We start from the raw sequence: 22566 nt of genomic DNA on the forward strand, positions 1-22566 counted from the left end.
AAAATGAACCTGTTGACATATCCATTCCCACTAGTCATAGATTCTGTTCATAATATCCAGTTAATAAGATTCTAGAAATAATGTTGGGAATTGCTCATCTAAAGCCTAACAGGATCAATAACAAGCCACAATAACCATAATCGGTTAAGTCTAACTAACTTTAAATATTAATAGTTTTATTTCTATAGTCCCCATCTATGCTGTGTATGACAGAAACAAAGTAAAGACTGAATCATAAATCAATAAGAAATTTATATTAAAATCAGCACAGAAATTAATGTAGAATTTAATATAAAACTGTGGAATCACTTCTTCAAGTTAAGATTTGAATTACAATGGCTAATATATGTTTGTGATTTGGAAAACTATTCAAGATGGGAGAAGGAAGGGAGGGAGGGATCACAGTGAATAGCAAAAGGACTGAAAAAATTACTCTGCATTATATCAGGCTTGATTGATCTTATGACAAACATTATTTATAACAACCCTAGGGGATGTTGCTTCAGTAGCCCCAAACAAAACTGGAGTGTGTGTGTGTGTGTGTGTTATTATTATTATTGTTGTTGTTGTTGTCACTGCCAAGGGGAAAAAAAATCCCATATAATTCAATAATCAGTTCATGGGATTACCAGACTGTCCAGATGGATGACCTTACTCTAGTAATGACATTGTTGTGTACACACATTTGTCACTAGACAGACTGCCATTCATATTGCAGACCAATATGTTGAGAGTATTTTCTGATGTTCTCATTAGCCTGAATTGTGCAAGCAACCCTTCAGTTAGGATTGATTTTTCACAGATATAAAATTTATGTTGGCAATGGGTAGACAGTAAGGGAGGTGACCTTGACCGAAATATGCAAGACTCTGTTATGATAGCCTATCTCAATAAAGCATAGTTCTAGTCTTCCTATGGGGTTGATTTTCTGGTCTAGTCTACCTAGTGGGGCTAAAACATTGTGAATTCTTCTTTGAGAAAGTATTTGCTTTCATAACTCTGGACACGTGTTGAAGTTATCAGACACTTCTCTACTCAATGTGTAATAACATGTGCTTTGATGATATCCTGTCTATTAGCTCCATGTGCTTGCATGACTGGCTAATGCCTACGCTGAGAGAAGGAAAAGGCATAACAAAATGACATATGTCATATCATAAAGTTATGATGTGTGAGAAACTAGAACTGTGGTTTTGTAATGCTTTTTTTCCCTGCTTCCCTTGATCAGCATAGGAATCACAATCATGTTTTCCTGACAAGAGTTAGGCTGCAATACGGAATTAAATCCACAAGGATCTTAGGAACACCTATAGGAATTAGTTCAATAGAAATGGAGGCATTACAGTAATTACAATAATAATTTAACAGCTTTAGCTAAATATTCATAAATACAGTTTGGGAGCCTATATTTATATGATGCATAATAATAGATGTTCTGATGACTGAAACACTTGGAACTGTTTTCCGTTTTCTGTTTTGCTTTAATGTAGACATATTTTTGAAGCCTATCTTCCAGTTTTGTCAAGTCATTAGTGATGCAAGGAACATAAATTGCACAGAAGGTTATAGTCTATCTTGGGAAGCAGCTAGGCAAAATATATTGGGCACAATTATGAAAGCATGACTACCCTGCCAGCAGTGTGTTCTGGGAGGTCAAAATCTGCAAGATGGTGGGTGCAATGTTGCAGTACAAGCCCTGCCTCTTTGGTATATGCAACAACATCGCATGCATGTACAAAAGGGCCAGGACTTGGATTGCAACATCACATCCGATATCTTGCAGATACCTTCTAAGTGGGTGCCCTTCTGCACAACACAAAAACATTTCTCCCTCCACTTCAACATCAACTATACTGCAGTTGCGTGTTGCTATTTCATTCCTTTACAAAAATTCAACTGAGAGAATTTCACTGAGATAATCAAGTCCATTATTAGGCAGGAAGTACTATGAACAATGATTTGCTATTATTTTGCATATCTGACATCTTTAATCTTATAGAAAATAGCAGAGCTCTGGACAGGAACCCTTTAGTAGATATGAGAATTTATTTGGGTAAACTATATGTTGAAGGGGGAAAAAAGTCACCAATTTATTTTACAGCCAATTGGCATAATTTGCCAGGGCAGACTCGGTCCAATCCAGAGTTGCATTTATGGATGGTGTTTTTGAGTCAAAAACTCATGCAGGGCAGCAATTATTTAGGAATACAGCATAGAAAGAGTGTACATTTGCAAAATCTTTGTATCTAACCAAAAAAAAAAAAGGATATTTTGGAGAAGTGTAATAGTAGTGTTTATTAGGGAAAGGGTAAGTTGCTATTAAGAATAGCTGGATCAAAAGCATTACGTTGTACTGTATATAAAAACAAACTCAGACTTTTCTTACTTCTAAAATAATTTACAAAAGGTAAAACAAAAATTAATAATACATACAGAACAAAAAAAATATAATATATGTGACATTGATAAGATATAACTTTAGAAGGCTACTTCCCTAGTTTTATAAAGTGTTACTTATAATTATAAACGGGACTAACAGTAACATTTTATGTTCATGAACATGGTAACATACAATGAACTAGATAGATAGATAGATAGATAGATAGATAGATAGATAGACAGACAGACAGACAGACAGACAGACAGACAGACAGACAGAATACTATATACTACGTACTATGTACTATATACAACAAATCCTTTTTATTGAGAACTAAAATATTCCTAGGCCAGATGGAACATTTGCCTGATATGATATAGTTTAAAGGCATACATCTTTCTTTGACTTTCAGTACAAAGGTTTGTTGGCCTGTTTATTTAAAAATATTTCATTTCAACTGTAACAACATTCAACAAAAATCTTAGTCATGAGAAACCACCATATCCAAATGAGAAAATGATGGCTTGAAATGCCACTGGCTGTATTTTCTCATAGTAGCTTTAAAAACAAAACAAAACTTTTCTACGTTTCCATGGGCAACCTTCTTCAGTGCTCATGTATACAGAGATCCTGGGAACATTGTAGAGTTTCCTTGGTTGTCCAAGGAAGACAGACGTGGCAGAGGCAAATCTAACCAGAGTGCGTCCATTTGCCAAGCTGGCTTTCTTGCCTGTGAATACAAATGTTTGGCAGCTCTGTTAAAGAACACAAAATGGAACAGTAGCTTTCTCCTTTCTTAATGACGAGGCATTGAAAATGTAGGTACAATTGGAGGGAAGAGAGGGGAAAAAACGGTTTCTGTGGGGAAACCATTTTCTTAAAATCAAATCTTTATAATGGCAGAGCATCAGGCATACACTGTCTGCATTTGGGACAGGATTGTCTTACCTATAATAAATCCGCAGAGAAATGATGCAAGACAGCACCTGATTCATACAAGAGACACAGCTCTTCACTGTAATTAACTCCCACTCATGTGTCTCATCTCTTATTGATGTGGATTCCAATGATGGGAATTCTTTTACTATTTTAATTTTGATTTTCAAGTGTTGTAAATTCCAGTGAACTGCTACAGTATATATAGTCGCATATTGGATATCAAATACTCCTGTCCCTCGGGCCAAATGCCAATTAAATATTTCAAGACAATTTGACATACATACAATAATTTATTTGAGAATATATAGAGAATATTTGAAGCTGTAGTCCCAGGATTAAGTTCTGGTACGACCTTGCTATTCTTGAAGAAGTCTGAATCTTGTAATTAACTGAATGGAGGACTATATGAGAACACCATTCTCTTGAAGAAGAAAGGGGGGGGGGAGCATAAAAGTATGCATTTTTGCTATCAAAGTTTTCTGTGAATATTTTGTAAATCATTTCTTCTCTAGATGGTAAAGACGAGCTACAGTGACTTCTAAAGCATAGCATGTCCCTTTAAAGCCTTCTCATTCCTTACTTCATATCAATGATGTCATCTGAGAGCTAATTTTGCTAAAATGAAAAACAAAAAAAACACAAAAACCTATCTCTACATTGTGGCAACTATATGCCACATTGGTGTGTGTGTGTACAAACACACCCACCCACATACACAAACCTATGCATACTTATATACATACATATATAAATACATACATAATGATACCAAATTAGTCACTTCATTTTAAAGGTCAGTTCAGAAGATCCACTGAATTATATGGGAGTTACTATCAAGCAAATGGGCCAAGGATTGTAGAATATATGTATTGCATATATAAACATGCATTTCTAAGATCTCCAATTATCTCACTGTCCATAGTTGTGAGACTGGGGCAGTATAGAAATACAAATGGTTTTTATTTGTATGTTTTAGACAGATGTCTACCTAAGTGCAGATTCTTTGCCTGACAGCCACATATGAATTTTGTATTCTTACACCTTTTTGATAAGTCTTCCAAATGTCGGGTACAATTGAATGCAATCTTCCTTTTCACATTTGATATTTACGAGATACCAACTTCCCGATTCTCCTCTTTGACATACCTAGCATTGAGAAATGCACATCTTGATTAATATTTATTAAGTGTAAGTGTCTGCAAATACTAAAAGCGTATCAGACACCACCAACAGGGTAAAGGAGCACTAGAATTGAGTTAGGTGAATACTGAATTTTCCTTTCAATATTCACATGACAAGTTGACCTCCTGAAAGGATCCTCATGTGATCATAACAGAAGTTTAAACATTGTGAGGAGCAGGTTGGAAACAATTTATTGGAGCATTACATTTTGTAATATGGAAGTGTTTTTATTTTAGTCCCAAGGTCGTTATGAGCAATTGTCAAGTAATTGCTAGGGTATAATATCCTTGAAGTACTTTTCCCTCTTATCTTGACTCTATTTATAATTAAAAATAAAATTAACTCCCCCCCCCTTTTTTTAAATCCATCTCTTGTAACCTGGTAACAAGAGGCTTCCAGCCTTCAACATGGCTTTGCCCACTCTCAGATATTCAATGATTCTTCAAGGTAGTCCTCAAAATACAGTAACATGGCAATATTTTCTATAGTGCTCTGGAATAACTTTGTTTCAGTGCGAAAATCCAAGATAGAAAAATAAACAAAAATGGCTTGTCGAAGGCTTTCATGGCCAGAATACAATGGCTGATGTGGGTCTTCCGGGGTGTGTGGCCGTGTTCTGGAAGTTTTGGTTCCTAACATTTCACCAGCATCTGGCTGGTCAGTTTGAACCAAACGCTTTTAGTAAAACTCTGAGCAATGAACTTCATGGGACAGAGCATTTCAGTCAAAGACTGGCTATATAGCACTTCAAAAATTCTTAGCCTGAAGCTGAAAAATGTACCATATTTTTATCAGCATTTTATGAATTTTGTACAATTGAATTGTCAATCATGCCATGCTGGGCACACACATTCTAAAGCACATAAATATAAGTGGCATGCTTTCACTTTTGATCCATTTGGTACTTTTCTTAAAAAACAAACATTTTGATGAAGCTTAAAATGTTGTTATCCTAAATGATAAAAGGAAGCTATATCTAGAAAGGACTTCTATAAAATCAATACTGCAGTGAAATGCATGTCCCTTCCAAAACAGGAAGAAGGGATTGTCACTTTCTCCACATGTAGCTGAGACTTTTGGAGTGAGCAGAAGATAAATCAAAGAAGACTGTTTTTTTCTATAACTCAAGGTTGTTTTCCAAGATGGCCCAGCAGAAGATGGCCCATCAATCACAGTAATTATCTTTAATATAATCACTCACCGAAGGATAAAATATTTTTTTTTTGTCTCCATTGTCATTTGTGGGGGATAGCTACCTACTGTACATGAACAATTCGGAGCACCAATGACCTTTCCTGCTGCATAGTTTCAGCAACTTTTTTCAAAGCTCTATCAACTCTTGATTATTGAAAAAAATAAACAATTTCCTGTTTGTTGCTGCCAGAGGGGTAGGGGAGAATATATATATATTTTATATTTGGATTTTAATTCTATAAGCCACCTGGAGTCACCGTGTGTGAGTGAGGTGGCTATATAAATGTGTTTAATAAATAAATAAAATAAATAAACTGCTACCTGCCAAAATAGATGGTATCCTGTGTTCCTGAGCTGTACATCTAGTTCCTTATTGAAAAATAAATCAAGCTTTAAATCTATGTTAACTCCCTAAGAGTATCTCTGCTTTGTGAGTTCATTTTACTAGCTCACATCCAAGCTGTAATGATTTCAGGTGCTGGTACAACATTTCCATGATTCCACTGAACTCACAAGAAGGGACAGTGATGCTTAGTATGATAAGCAAAGCGATAACATCATTTATCACATCCTCAAATGACCTCACTCAGCAATGCCATATAAATCAAGAAGAGAAATAGATCCTGCAGCTCATCAGAGCATTGCTGATATGGTAACCTTTCCAGCACAACCTTCTGAAATGGAAAAATGTGATGGAAATGGGAAAAAAATGGAGCACAGCATCTCTAAAGCAAATCTTGGACACCATAATCAGTACGAAAAGGAAAAGGAAAAGGAAAAGGAAAAGGAAAGAGAAAGGGAAAGGGAAAGGGAAAGGGAAAAGGAAAGGGAAAGGGAAAGGGAAGGAAAGGAAAAGAAACCTCCAGGGAAGTTAGCGGGGTGACATTGCCTCACTCTCCTCTTGACACAGCATCTGTCAATCATTTTACGCCAAACCCAGGTTAGAAAGCAGATTAGAAGACATCAAAATAATCAGTGTGGAAACAAGCATATATTTGGCCCTCAGTAGAGAGAAATGCCCTCTCTATGACCTGATGTGCAATGTCAGTAAAGGACTGTCCCAAGTCACATTGGTCTTCCTTCTCCCCCCAACCTCTCCCACCTCCTCATTCTAACACATTCATTGTCAGAATTCTGCTGAGTAAAAAAATAGGATTTATAGGCCAATACTAATGTTTGACAAGATTTACTCTCATGTAAGTGTGTATGTAGTATGTTTTGAAAACATACTTTTTATATCTCTTGAATTTGCTCTAGTTTGCAATTTCCAATCCCACCAACTCCTTCCCCCACAACCAAAACATTATCATAATCATCATCATGATGTTGATTTTTATTTAAAATGAAAAATATGGAAATTACTTCATTAAAATCATAAGAGGTTATAAACCCCTATCAGAGATTTTATGTCTGTTTTTTTTTAAAAAAAATATGAATGCACCCTCATGCCCACCTTATTTGCAGGGATTTTCAGCCTAGAATTACAGATAACTCCTATAATGAGAGGTTGTCTATGGGAATTGGGAAGTTATATTCCAGAGTCCCAGAAAACCATCAGTTAGAAGAACACACCTGAAACTATGGATATCCAAACCACTTTACTGCAGATAAAAAGGCCTGGTCTATTTGTACTAACAACAGATTGGCAAAACTCTGGATAATGAGGCTGAAGATAAGGAGGACCATCTGTATGGTTCTAGTAAAGTTTCAATATCTGAGCTGAATGCCTAGTTTAATGAAAGTGATCTCACCTCCCAGGGTAGCTGACAGCAGGAAATGGGTCCCATACTTCTTGATAAGGTTTTCTGTGATCTGCTGAAGAGTTGGTCTACGTCCTAGTAGCCTTACGTTTCGGAAAAATTCAGGGGCGAGAGGCAACGGGGAACCAAGAAAATTCTTCCTCTCAACGGCTAAGTTGTTTACCTTCCAACGGCCAAATTCCCTGAAAGGAAAGAAATCTCATTTTAAAAATGCATACTTTAATGAATTTTTTTCTTTTATAAACTTCATCTCCTTAGGCAAGGTACAATGAGGAGGTTCACTCATGAAACTCCATCAAGAACTAAATTGGGGATAAGCAATGCAGAGCCTTCAAGTTATTTTGGATTTCAACTCATAGGCAGCATATTCAATGGCAAGAAATAGTAAGAACCAGAGTCCTTAACACTGGGGAGTGGAGTGGGGGTGGGCATTAAACTGCCTACCCCTGCATTAGTCTCTTAAAATAAGCCACAAGTAAATTGGAGGGAGATTGTTTTATTATAAAAAATAAAAGCACAGACTTTTTTTTAAAAGTTTTAATGCAGTTGGTTTCCTTCATTTTATACAATGCAACTATCATCAACAAGCTGATTTAGTTTCACAGACTAAATTACTTGCATTATGTTCATATGATTGATTAGAATGCCTTTTATTTGTCTTATGTTTGCAAAACAAAGCTTTTCCTTGTCAAATTTTTCTCTCATGTAAAATTTCAAGGGAAACCTGCCATGTTGTTAGAAGTGGACTGAAACTTCGGTGCTCATTAAATTCCCTCATTTTTGGCTCCTTGCAGAGCAACTTGTGAAATCCACTGAATTGCAATTGCTCTCAGTTACCTTCCATAACATTGACAGGTAACTCTACCTAATTAGCTGCAGAGTAGTATGGCCTCGTTCCAACATAACATAGGATCCCTGACTCTAGGGAGAAGCAATGGAGGGCAAGTGACAAAACGTGTGCTATAATTTTGTGATGAAAACGCTGTCCATTATGTGGTTGTGTGTGATGTTGCAATACTAATAACAAAGGGCAGAGCTTATAGAGCAATCTTATGTTGTACATTTTATCATTTGGCATCATCTTGGTTAGAAATGGACATCTCTGTCCCTGATCAGAAGAATACACCCCTTATAACCAGGTAGTAAGGGCAGTAGGAATCCAGGGAAAAACATTGCCCCTGCCTGCCTGGGAGATCCTGTAAAGGAACCAAGAAAGATGAAGATTCACACTCATACCAGATATGATTCTCGTTTATTCTCTCTGTATGACCAAACCAAACCAAAAAACACACTTTTTGGTACTGCTAACTCACTTTGGTATTTAATCCACATTTATTCAGCACCAATTCATTCTTGACCCTATCCCTTCTTGTTTTACTATACTTTTCTTATATCTCTGCACTCTATTTTATCTTATACTATTTTGTTCTACTTTTTATCTTTACTCTATCTTACCTTACTACATTTATCTATTTTATCTCACTGTAGCCTATTTTATCCTATTTTACTGTACCTCACTTCACTCCATTTTATTGTATCACACTCTGGCTGATGCCTATGTTTTGATATGGTTAAATGACTAATCAATAAAGTATACTACTACTACTACTACTACTACTACTACTACACACTTCTTCACAATTCAATTTAATGTTATGGTCTCCTAACTTACTTCCATACAACAAAGCAGGCACACACATACAGTAAACAGTAATTTTCACTTCATTCTTTGCAACAGATTGCATATTACACATGATCTTTCTTTCAGCATTTGTACAACTTAAAATTTTCCATCTTAGTAAATATTCTAAGAAGAAAATACCCAAACTCATCTATGGTAGCCTCCCCCCACCCCTGCACATTTATAACTTGATTTATTTTTTCTTTTTCTATTTTTCATTTTCCCTATCAAACAAACTACCTTGGTCTTTGATATATTAATTTTCAAATCAATTCTTCTCATTACTTCATATAATTTATCTAATATTTGCTGCAAATTATTCAGGTTTTGAGTCAACAAATATGCAGGTACATTCATATCCCCAATCAACACTTCTAATGTCATCATTAACATTTCTTATACATTTATCCATAAATACTTTGAACAATCAAGGGGATATCACAGTTCCTTCTCTTACCCTGGGCTTATTGTTGAACTATTTGCTAAGCAATCCATTTCTTCTCACATTTGCTTTCCTTCCATCCTAGAGAACTCTTATTGCATTCAGCAACCAACTTTCACCTCCATATTTGTGCAGTACGTGTGCCTTCAAGTCAGTGTTGACTCCTGGCAACTGCCTGGATAAGCCCCTGCAGTTTTCTTGGGAAGATTTTCTGAAGTGGCTTGCCACTGCCTCCTTCCTAGGGCTGAGACAGAGTGACTGGCCCAAGATCACCCAGCTGGCTATGTGCCTAAGACAGGACTAGAACTCACCATCCCCAGGTTCTAGACTAAGGTTCTACTACCTTAATCACTATACCAAACTGGCTCTCTTACATTTGTGTAGAACATTCCATAATCCAAGCCTATTTACTTTATTCTATATTTTCACTAAATCAACAAACTTATAATACACTTTCTTTCTCACATTAATGAATTGCTCAATGACCTGAGGAACAGTAAAAATTGGTCAACGTACCTCCTACCCAGCTTAAAGCCACACTGCATTTCCCAAATTTTGCTCATTTTTACCACTTCTTCCCTTTCATCAGAATTTGGCCAAACACCTTCCCAGGCATATTTAATACAATGACTCCCCACCACCACCCCCACAACTCATTTTCTCAGTCCCTTCCTTTCATACAGGGGGACAGCATTCTTCCAATCATCAAGCATGTTAAATAAATTGTACAGCCACTTCATAAGCAAACCACACCCACAGTTTAACATTTCCCCATAGTTAGTCTACCTGTACCAGCAATCTGACCATTTTCCAACATATTCACAGCAGTTAAGAGTTCCTTTTAATCATTCTTTCTTTAATTATAATACTGATAACATTAATTTTAATTCCATCCTTTGACTTATCAGTAATATTCCCATTCAAACCTTTAGAATATTCCTTTCCATGTTCCCTTACTTCAGTTTCATTCAAAATCATTTCATCACTTCTATTGTTTAATTCCAGTAACTCCACTGAAGCCTCCCTGCTTAACCCTCTTCACCTACTTCTAAAAGGTTTCTTAAAATTTTAATCAGTATTGCTCCCCATTTTCTTCTAATCTTAACTCTTCCTTGATCTCTTTGACTACATTCTTTGCAATTATCATTTTCCTTCATATTCTTTTACATACATACATACATACATACATACATACATACATACATACATATATATATATTTCTCAGCCCCAGCCTCTTTCACCTCATCATTACACCAAACACACTTGCCCTTAGCATAATTCTATGCATGTCTGTATCATCATTTTTCATTATTTTCTTTGGAGGTCCTCTTCCCATTCCTCATATCCACTTTCCATTAGCAGATTAATTTATCTTCCAAAGTTTTTTCATTCCAGATCCATTGTTTCTCCTTCTGCAGTTGTTCTACTTTCACTCTTGGTTCCCCCACCATGACCACCACTGCTTTCCCTTTGTTCTACCCTTAATGCTACCAAGAAAGGATCTGTCCTACATTCACAATAACAGTCTCTCTCATCAGCTTTGTGTTATTCACTAATTGTCTTAATCTTTCATCATAAACAGTTTAATCACTCATGCTTTTTAAAAAATGTATTCCCTTTTCATGCATACTGTATGCATGAATAGACCTGCTTAGACCACAATTTTTGGAAAATAAAAATACCTCTTTCAAAGCAGATACTCACCAAAGAATTCTCATTCATCCTTGAATCTCTGAAAGGCCCAATCACTTTTTCTGTAGTTCTCAACATGTTCCTCCCAATCTAGTTATGTTGCCTAACAGAATATTCCCTGCCTTCTCCAGATAGCATTCTATTTTTCCCCAAACTTCCTCTGGTTATTCATTATTTCTACTCACTGAAGCACAACATACAATGATCATGAACCTATGAATTCCTATTTTTATACACATCCATAACAGCCTAGATAAGCTACATTGGCACAATATATTGGCATTATATAGATAAGCTACATTGGCAAGATACAGAGCTTAAAGGAAGGTGGACTCTATATACTAGGGGTTCATAAACCTTTCTCCATCATATCTCCCTTTAGTGTAATCTTAATGTACACACATCCTCTAAAAATCCAAACACCAAAATGAACACAAATGAACAATGAAAACAATACAATGAAACTATTCTGAGGGCTTCTAAATATCCTTTCCTGCAACTTTTGAGTGCCAGGGCCTGGATAGCTCTTAAAGGTAATGGACTATATATAGTCATCTAAAATGTGACGGTCAATGAGTTCAATTCCCAGTAGAGGCTTTGAACCACATGAGAACCTACCTGAGTCTGATGATTCCCAGTAAAGATCAAACCAGTAATGTGGTGCCTTGTGTTGGTCAATGCAAATGAAAAATACCACATAGGATATACACTATGTAAAAACAGTGAAGTTCTCCTTGCTCCAAGAGTGGAAGTCATGCGAAACCCCATATATGGGAACATGATATCTTGCAACAGCCTATGTCTGTGATGAGATTTATTATAATATTACACACACACACACTTCATTATAGAATTTTGGAATCATATTTTTGGACTTGAGACCTAAATAGGTTATTTTAGATGTTGCCTTCTTCTAAAAGGTGATTTAAGGCTCTCTGCTGTGAATGTTTTCACATTTGGAAGAAAAGCTAGCATATACAAATTTGTAAGACCTTTTCAGTGATGTCTATCAAGTGAATTCTGGTCACTTGAAGAGGCAGCAGAAGATGGTAGAAGCTTCTCAACTGGGGATGCTCGAAGAACAGCTGATTTGTTTTTATGATAGGAAAGAGGTGAGAATTTTGTTGAGTTAATTTATTTACCACTTCTTAAAACTGCTATAGCCAAAGTTCATCCATTTCTCTTAAATAGGATGAAAAGAAATTTTAACTGAAAAACGAAATCACATGTGGGAGAAGGTGAAACTAAATGGTGCATTCACTCAGGCACAGAGTCTCAAACATTTAATTCTTAAAATTTTTCTGACAGACTGCATATGTTTAATAGAATAGTTACTACATGATCTTTCTAATGCTCTAAATACTTAGCATACTGAATATGGCTAATGTGGATAGATGACAATTTCATTCATTCAGTCCATTTTTTATAAGGATGTACCAACATTTGAAAATCTCTATATGACTGAAATTAAAAGAAGTTGAGAGTAAAAATGCATCAGAAATAGGAGGAAGTAAAACCAACAGAAACACCTGCCCCTCTTCTTCTAGGAAGTCTATTTTATTAGGTGCTGACATTCGTATCTATCCTGATAGATCTCAAAACACAGTTCCTCATCAAAGACCAAGAAGATGGAATATAAATTAAGAAATTAATTAAATAAGCAAGGATTCAATCCAAAAGTTTCCAATTTTCTGGAAACAAATGCATCTTTACAGCCTGTGCTTTTTCCCGAAAAAGGCAAAAAGGGCAAATCTCATTTATAATTTCAGCCTAAGCGCCATAATTGGGAACAAATTCTCATACTGGGCATGTGCATGGAAATACATATGTCTTGTTTTTATTTTAAAAAGAATGGTCAAGAGAGCAAAGGGAAAGTGCAATTCTTTTCCATAATGAAAATGTGTGGTCTAAATTTGAGCCATGAATTCCTATCTTAGCACCAATACTGGAATATACAGGGAAAAGAAAAGAGGTGAGAGAGGTGCATACAGCTTTAGTATTCATGGCTGAGTTTAAAAAGCTCAGAACAAAAGTGGCCATTAGGAGTATACACATATTCAATTTCTGGTCACACCATACCCTCTAACAGATTAAGAGGGCCAATGTATTACACAAACATTATAAATAAGTTAGCACTGAGGTTAGAAGTTAGTTTTGATCCAAAGCAATCTTGAGTGGTTTGTGGTTAAACTGATCTCTCCAGTCATGTAAATACTGAAGAAAGGGACAACAGTGAGTTAACATTCTCTTCTGGCTATTAGCAGAAAAACAAATCCTCAGAGCTATCCCACAAAAACAGGGGTTGTCTAGAAACGTCCTCTCTCTGATCATTTCACCACTACCACGACTCCGTGGTGGATGGGATGGGAATCAGAGCAAGTCTACCCAAACTCTTGTCTTCCAATGGCTCCAACCTTCTTTGGGCTTCTACTAATATAGTGTTTTGTTTTTAAACAGAAGAAATTGAGGTCCTCCTAATTGTTTTGGCTATAGCTGACTGTTCTGTGTTTGAATGGGGCATTCCTGATTTTCTGGAATGGCTCACAGGGGCAAGTGTTTTCTCTTTAAGTACCATCAGACTAGGTTAGCTATGTTATTCAAACACAGCCAATGTATCTAATCTGATCCTAAATAGTCTCCTAGAACTTCAGTAAAAATTGAGGCTGCTTTGATTGTGACTTCCATACTTTGCAATTATCAGGAAAAGAAATGGAGCAAGGGAAACAAACAACCAAATAAACAAACAACGTCCTCCTTTGCAAAGCAATAACCTTGAATATTTCAAGACAAACTAGACTGTTTATTTTGTCATGACATTTAGCACATTATCTCACTATGAGGTCATACAAAACTGGCATTCAGAGAGATGGTTCCACTCTTAAGATTTGGTCCTTTTTCCTATTTGCAGAATCCATCCATTAATGTGCTAATTGTATCATGTCAGCTCATAGATCACAACAGTTGTAAAGTCTGGCTTACATTCAGGAACACCAAAGATCATGAAAATTAAATCCACTGAAATTATCCAGACACCAGTTCATATATGATGCTGCTAATGCATATGGGTAATGCAAAATATAATATACAAACTCTGTATTTTTAAAATACAGGAAAGATCCTTTCAGTTAAAGGACCAGTTCAAATATTCTCCTAGGCATCATTCTTCTTCCCTCAATCACATACACTACTGGTCACAAGCATGAAGACAGACTCAAATTTTAAACATGGAGTGGTAAATGCAGTGCCTACACAGACACACACACACACATACACATGCACTACTATTGAAGCTAATTGTGAGGAGATTCAGGACTTATAGAGCAATCAAATGACTACTTTACACTAAGCATAGTTAAGTTATGGGATTTGTTCCCAATAGCTATAATGATGGTTATCAATTCAAATGGGAACTAAACAATTTATTACAGAAGAGGACAATTAGTGCCTGCTAGTATCACAACAAAGAAAAGGACTAATGCCCTAATGAGATTTCCTTCCTTAATCCAACAGAAATCTTCTTGCTGTAAGATGCTTGTTGGGAACATCTAAGCATGCTAACTCCTTTTCCATGTAAACAGCTTTGGCTATTGGGTGCATGGGAATAAATTCATACAGTGTTAGAAACAGAAACCTAATATAGCAGGGTACACATTTTTGGGAGACCAAGAGAAATATTTATCTGTTGAGTGCCATGCAATTTCAAAAAAATGAATGGGCCCGGGACAAAACTACATTTGATGGAGTTCCAAGGATTGGGGACTAGGTATTAGCCACGGAAACTCAGGTTGGGTACTTCTGCTGTATGGAAGCTAAAGACACATATATAGAGAATGCAACACATTTTGGATGCAGTCAAACTAGTCATCAAGAGAAATCTGCTGCAGGAAGTGTTCCAGAACAGAAACATCTAATTATCATTAAAAAGATGGTCAAGATATGTTACATGTAGTCCTGGGAAAGGAGGTCTAATTGGTTCAGAGTTTTAGAATAACTCTCATATAAGATGGGTATGGATGCAAGGTTTTCCTGTGTGAAAGAAAGGAGGACTAGAAGGAAGTTGTATGTTGCCAAATGAACTGGAGTTTTGCTTTTCTGGATTAATGATAGATGGTGTTTGTCTACAGTGGGATTTTAATATATATGCAGAAGTTTAGGCTTGAAAGGTATTTTAAATATATTTATTTATTATATATTATATTCTAATATATTGAGTTATTGGTCTATGTAACTTTTACTTTGGTCTGGATTCTAACTAAACATATTGTATTTAAATCTTGCTGAATTCACTGGGTTCACTTAGTCAGAGTAAAGCCTTACTGGTTTCAGTGGGGGAATATTTATTTACCATATTTTTATAACACTATGTTTCTCAAACTATCTGAGTCCCAACTGAATGTTTTGTCTATTATGACCTGAATACACTTGCTTTTACTGAAGCCTAATCTTACCAATAAATCAATCAATAAATAATAAGGATCAAACTGGAAATGCAAATATTAAACTGGTTAAGTGATAAAATGGATTGCTATTCCTGAAAACTAATAGATTTAAGGCTGAAATAAACCCTGAAAAAGTATAATATAGGACAAAGATTTCAGGTCACAGTAAAGGGAGGGATATTCAGGTTTTAAATTAAGAAAAAATCTGCACTTTTCCTGCCAACTGTTTTTCAGAACATTGCAAATGTTGCACAATTCTTTAATTATATAGATCTGAAGGTGTGATGGAGTAAACACTCTTTTGATAGTGACATAATGCTATTAAATATCCTTATACAGTTTATTTTAAATCTATCTGAAACATTTTCCTGCCCTTACTGAGAGCTCATTATACACATAAGCCCTAGACAAAGTTCTTGTTGTGGAGGGCAAGGAAGGAAAAGGAGAACTGTATAATAGTTCACTTAATTATTGAACATTATTATGGGTGTTATAGCTGGCATAGAAGTTTTGTTAATTGGGGTGCCTTGTCTGGATCATATTACATTTGCTTGGTTATATTTCACTTTCCAGCCAAGACTGGGACAAAATGGAACAGCTACCCCCAGAAGTGATCATCCTTGCTATTAACATTCAAAAAAGCTTGTTAAGACCCTGTTGTTTAAAGAGGCATAGTTTTTGATAACCACTCATTTACTTGATTGATGTGGCATAGAAGCACCTGTAAGAAAGAAATAAAAATTGCACTCACTCCATACAATTCAAGTCTGTCATACTTTTCAGCCCCCACAAACTGAGGTTTTCATAGATCTTTTTCAAGTGGATTAATTTTTATGATTTGTTTGTTTGTTTATCACTAGCATTTCTATGTCACTTGATTCCAACCAGCTCTGTTTCTGCTCTAGAGGAAACACGGTAAAGATGGTTCTCAGGAGCCAGAATTCCTGCCTCCTAGCTTTGGAGGTTCATGGGAGGTGTGTGTGTGTGTGTGTGTGTGTGGGGAGATTAGAAGCTGGGATGCTAACACTGCACATGATTGAAATGGCATGTTATGTAAAAGAACTCATGACCCTCAAGTAGGATCAGCAAAAAATGTTGATTCATGGAGTGTTTCTGTTTAGAATTTTATATCTTCCATTATATTTCCTTTTCTCAAGGTCTCTATTACTCCCACTTGTCAGCATTACTGGTTCGCCAAGCATGAACACCCCTCTCTGATTTTTTTTGGGGGGGGTCCTCTCCCTTTTAAATGGTTGTTCTTGTTGTTTCTGTGCTTTTCCAAATTTGGGACTTTCCTGTCAACTTTTCTTGTATGGGTTGTTACTGTTGGTTTTGTCACAGACTGACTAGTAAATGGAAAAGATTTTAGTATGCTTCAGATACTGCAGATGGTAACAAAACATAGATTGTGTCAAACATTTTACATATATATATATATATATATATATATATATATATATATATGGCATATGGACAGCAGTAAGAAAAATGCAACTTTGCATAACATTTGGGTTGTCTCTTTTCTATTCCTGTAGGTGGTTCATACATAAAGCAGTTTCTGTCCAGAAATAGACACATGATTCTATTGTGGGAAGATTAAGACACTTAGGCAATTAGCAGTGCTAAGCCTCATTAGTAATAGCCTCATTATGTCTGTAAAGTGATATTAATGCTAACAAGTATCAATATTAATCAACAGAAGTTCTGAGAGATTTAGGGCAGATATTGTCTGAAAAATCACTTTGCTCCATGGCAATAAAGATGAGAAGATTCTCAGAAGAACATACCAAATGTACCTAAGGAAGAACCTGTACTCCTTTTCCTCCCAAAATGCACCTATGTATATCATCATCATCATCATCATCATCATCATCATCATCATCATCATCATCATCATCATCTCAATTTCAATGTAATCAATAAGGGAGCATGTAAGTGATGGCCAGGCTGGAGTGAAAGAGGTTTCTTTAAATGTAAAAGAATAGTAAGGGAGCAGCAGAGCCACAAAAAACTCAGTTAAAAAGACTGTGGGAGTGAGGATAGAAATAGGATTTGCTGGGAAAGGAAAAATGTGGAATTCTTTGGGTATCTGCATGTTGTTGTTGTTTTTAATGTCCATTTCCCCATCCATGAAGGATGAGCATAAACAGCTTGTGTGACTCAGGTATATCTAAAGATGAAACTGATTGCATGTGGTAGAGTTGTCTTTAAGAAGCCCTGAAGAGTAATTAAAAGAAGCACTGAACTTCCTCTCTGATCACATCTGTAGAGATCTGACTGTAAGAAAGAAGGAGAAAACATCCCAAGAGGTTATTACAGAAGAGTTAATCAAATCTAAACCTGTCAGTCTAGATAGTCAGCCGAGACCAGGGAACTCAAACTCTGAGCTCAGATTTCCCTCTTAGGTGAGCTTTTGAAAGGCTGGGGCAACTTTCACTTCCCAACTGGATTGCCAGGCAAGAAATCCAGCTCAACCTGGAGATGGATTGGAGAATGAAAAGGAAATAACCCTCTGGAAAAATGCGGAGCTAGATGTGAATAAGGATTTAAAAAATAATATTATGGATTGTTCTGAATTAGTTCTTTGTATCCTTAGTTCTATTTTGTTCTACCTCTGTTGTGTGTGTGCTGTGTGAATGTATATGTATATTTCCCCTAGAAGATTAGTCTGCATATCAAAGCCTACAGGATTCTTGATATTTTTCTTTCCCTTTCTCACATTCAATTTTCCATTAGCTCCTTAATTTTAATCTACATAATAAATAACTGGTATCTTCTTCTGAAATCACTTGTTTCATTCTGGAACAGGATATCCCAGGGATAAGGTCAGCTCCATCCTTGGAAGCCAAATGATACACAACTCTTTTAGAAGGCCTTTGGCAATGAGAATGAGTATGGAGTGACTCCTGGAGAAGTAGCAGCAGGTGACTGTTGAGTATTAAAACCGGTATGGTGGTTTTGATAATTTGAATGTGATTGCATTTTAACCTTCTTACTATCTCACCTCCTGTCCTTCTAATAGCTACAGAGGGGTCAGAAGGTTAAGAAGAGAGTTGGCTTTCCACTTTCCTCCTCCCTTAGTAAAGATGCAGGTAGGAATGTTCTCTGTAAAGAGTGGATGGTGACAGCAACTAAACAGATACTCTTTGGAATGCAAAAGGAGGTATTGTGAAAAGATTGGGACCCCTGCTTGAGGAAGCTAAGCTGGTATGAACTCAATATCCCTTTCATGTCTGTGCATGTCCATGCTCCACTGCATTGAGCAATGGAGCTTTTTAGGATTGTCAGCTAGTAACTTGACCTTAATGACTCTAGTCAGTATCATCTGAGCTCTGCTATGAACCGTTTATATACTACTCTCACTCACATTTATGCTGGGTTTGATGACCTCTACTGAGCACTACATATAATGACATCTGTATGGTACAGTTGCATTGCTTGTTTCTTGAGAAGTAGATCTCTGTTCATCTTATTCCTTGAATCTTGGGTTCCCTTCCGGGTTTAGTTTACAAGGCCTTCCAAAGACTCTGTCCTACTAAAATTGTTAAGACCTCTCTTTGACATGCAGATGTTGTGCCACTTTAGACAAGATGTTGATGGGGCTCTTGCTGAAGCACCTACCTCTGGATCTAGCTGATTTAACAATTGTTGGCCTGTGTCCAATATTCAGTGCCATTCCAATAATTAATAGTACTGCAGCTCCAGGACTCTAAAAATAAATTGATTATCTAGATTCTTTCCAGTCTGGATTTAGACATGGCTTTGGCTCAGACAGCCTTGGATCAGCAGTTAAGGAAGTGTGTTCTTCCTCTATTGCTGAGACTCCTGGATCTCTAAAAATTGGTTTTAATACCATTAGTTACTAATGTTGAAGCACTTGAAGGAGCTGGGTGTGGGACGTGCTATCTTGTAATGGATTCACTTCCATCACTCTGGGCAATGTAAGAAATTGCCTTTATGAGAAATCTACTTGGACCTTTGGAAATTGTCCTGGAAGGTCACATAAGGTTTCACCTTATCTGCCTTGTTGTATAACATTGTATGAAGTTGCTGTGAAGGATCATGTATGAATTCAAAGCTAATTGCCACCCATATGGTGATGGTGTGCAAATGTACTTTATTTTGTCTTCACGTTCAGGATTGGATTCTTGTAAGCCACAACTTGTTTCTGGGCTATAAGAATGAACAGAAACTGAATCTGAACAAAATATAGTGGCTGATAATTCTGAGAGTTGAAACATATGGCTGAATTGGATAATTCACATTTCATCTTATGGATAGGATTCACAGGGTTCACAAATCCTCTTGTACTTAACACTGATGCTAGATAGACATATTACATTGGTGACAAGAAACTGGTTTTTATCAGCTTCAGCTGATAAACCTGTGGTAGTAATTTCTGGAGAAGAGATACTTGGCATCAATGATGCATATATTATAATCTGAAGGTTAAATTATGTCTATGCATTCTTTGTAGGACAGCCTTGGAAATGGTGCAGAAACTACAACTGGTCCAGAATGCATAGGTAAGGAGTAATTCTTCCAGAGACTATAGGTAGGGAATAATTCTTCCATATTATATCATGGCTATGTTGAAACAGCTGTGCTGGTTAGCAGTTGCTTTCTTGGTTCAATTTAAGGTGCTCTCTACAGTGTGTAAGGCTTTATATAGCTTGCTTCGATTTCTTGTAGGACTGCCTATACCTGCTAACCCTCTTAGAGCTTCAGTGGGTCATCTTTTTTACTCCCTGCCTCAGATATACTTAGTATTAATTATAATAGCTAGTTCTGGTTTTTATTTTGATGTGGCATAGATCATACTACAATTTGCAACTGGAACTAGGCCTCTCCCTTTCTTGTGATGTTAGGAGGGCTATCCGTCCATCCATCCATCCGTCCATCCATCCCCTTTTACAATTCTAAGAAGGTTTTAGAGGTTTCTTCTTGAGTTTAAATATGTTTTATTGCATAAGAATAGTGACCTATAGCCACTAATGAAAATAGGTCGCCTGGAGATTTTTAAAACAATAAAATAAAATTGTGATTAAACTGAAGGTTAGTGAGCTATAGATTCTTTAATTGGCTGACAACTTAATTGGACAAATTTACATTCATACTACAAATAGAATTTATTCTGAAGGAAAGAACTAGGTAAGATAAAGAGCACAAGTTTAATTTTATTAATCCAAGAGACTTTTTCTCAAGAAAGGGCTCCTTCTTGCAAGAATCAACCTAGATGGTCAATGAGATATATGGTCCAGTTCCCGAGAAGCTATTGGTTAATTTAATTACAATGCCATGAAATTTGCTATTGATTGGGGAAGGTGAAGGACTTCAAGAGAATTAATTACCTTTGATAATGGCTTCAGAATAAAATGAGATTTGGAGGCAATCAACAACTGTAACATAGAGCAGTATACACTTCATGAGAAGTATTTTGTAAGGTGGAAGGTGCTCTGAATAAGGAAGGAAAAAAATAATGATCCCTATCTAGTGAAGCAAAGCATTCTAATAATGGATCCTATTAAATGAAGAAGGCATTATATTTTCTGCAAATATGTCAATACTGTAAGCATATGTTCTAACACTTAGTAATTTCTGACTGTTGTTTAACATATGCAGCAGGATTAATCTCTCTAACCTATACGTTTGTTGTAGGAACAGGACTGTAAAGACCCTCCTGATCCATCAGGGCTGTCCCTTTCTCTTCATTTGGAGGCTCTATAAGTGAGTAGCCCCTTCATATTCTATAGTACACACAGTACTTTAATTGTGGCTGTTGTTCAGAGCTAATCTTATGAAGCATCTCAGTGGCTTTGCATTATCTGTTAGACAGAGGGAAGAATGAACTATGTCACATGAAGCTACACTTCATGTGACATAGTAAATGGTTCACAAACTCTGCTCAAAGCCCAGCCTACAATTATCGTGAAAGTAGTCTTGTGAACAAGCAGAACATTCTTAATACATATCCCTCATCTCAGATAGAATCAACATCCACAAATAAAACATTGTTCTTGATCATGTCCAGAGTCAGATTACCCTAGTTTTTCCACCTTTAGGAGACAGAAACGAGGCTTGGCTTTCAAAAACAAGAGGCATAACCCAAGGAGGGGTCTGTATGAGAAGTCTATGGATCAAAGCTGGACACTGAAGTAGAATATCCCCTCAAAGCTGGAGGAAGTTCAAGTAAGTGAAGTGGAGGAACTTTTGTTTCTAAGAGAGGGAGTTTGAGCCTTACATCTTATCACCTCATTTTGCCAGAATGAATCAGGAAGAAATTTAGATTAAAATAGTTACACAAATGTGGGAAAAAGAGAAGTTAACAGATTTGCCATCAAGACAGAGAGGTTTGCTCCTAAAAATCAGGGCTTTAATGTCATGCCAAAAATTACTGCTAAACATATTCTTACTTACATATTTTAGAAGTATTTTACATCAAAATACATTTCTCTAAATATATCTTCTCTTATTCTAAATGCATTTTGAACCAAGAAATGTATCATAATATTCCACCACTGTTGTAACCGTTACAATTTAATCCATTTGGTGAATCTAAATTTAGATCAGGTCAATTAATACTAAAATTTATGGACAATTAATTTCTCCAAAATTCCAAATCTACAATATATAGCCCAGCTATTCTGCTGTTACTGTATACATTACATTTCAGTACCACATTCTAAAATCATTTTATTCTAGCAGTCTTATGCTTAACTAGACCACTTGAAAATGTTTGTGTTTATATGTATATAGTTTCCCAGAAAGAAAAAGGGAAATAGCCGCCTGCTGTCACCAATAGCAGAAGATACTTTCCCCAGCTGTGTATCTGCTGTTTTATAAGACATTCCTGATT

General features: G+C 36.3%; 1 protein-coding gene across 2 annotated transcripts in view; it reads right to left on the bottom strand.

Moving 5' to 3' along the window:
• Positions 1 to 22566, bottom strand: part of BRINP3 (BMP/retinoic acid inducible neural specific 3) — a 234879-nt gene that overhangs the window by 90753 nt on the left and 121560 nt on the right. The window contains exon 2 of one of the 2 annotated variants that reach the window (XM_088153501.1): positions 7447 to 7637. The exons of the other annotated variant lie outside the window; for it this stretch is intronic. Within the exon in view, the coding sequence (XP_088009627.1) occupies positions 7447 to 7637 (191 nt within the window). The remainder of the gene's footprint in view (positions 1 to 7446; positions 7638 to 22566) is intronic. 2 annotated transcript variants of the gene reach the window in all.

The sequence above is a fragment of the Python bivittatus genome, unplaced genomic scaffold, assembly GCF_059951505.1.
Source record: "Python bivittatus isolate LINGU-HERP-01145 unplaced genomic scaffold, Pbiv_v1 ctg000700_np1212, whole genome shotgun sequence".
NCBI classification, from domain to species: Eukaryota; Metazoa; Chordata; class Lepidosauria; order Squamata; family Pythonidae; genus Python; species Python bivittatus.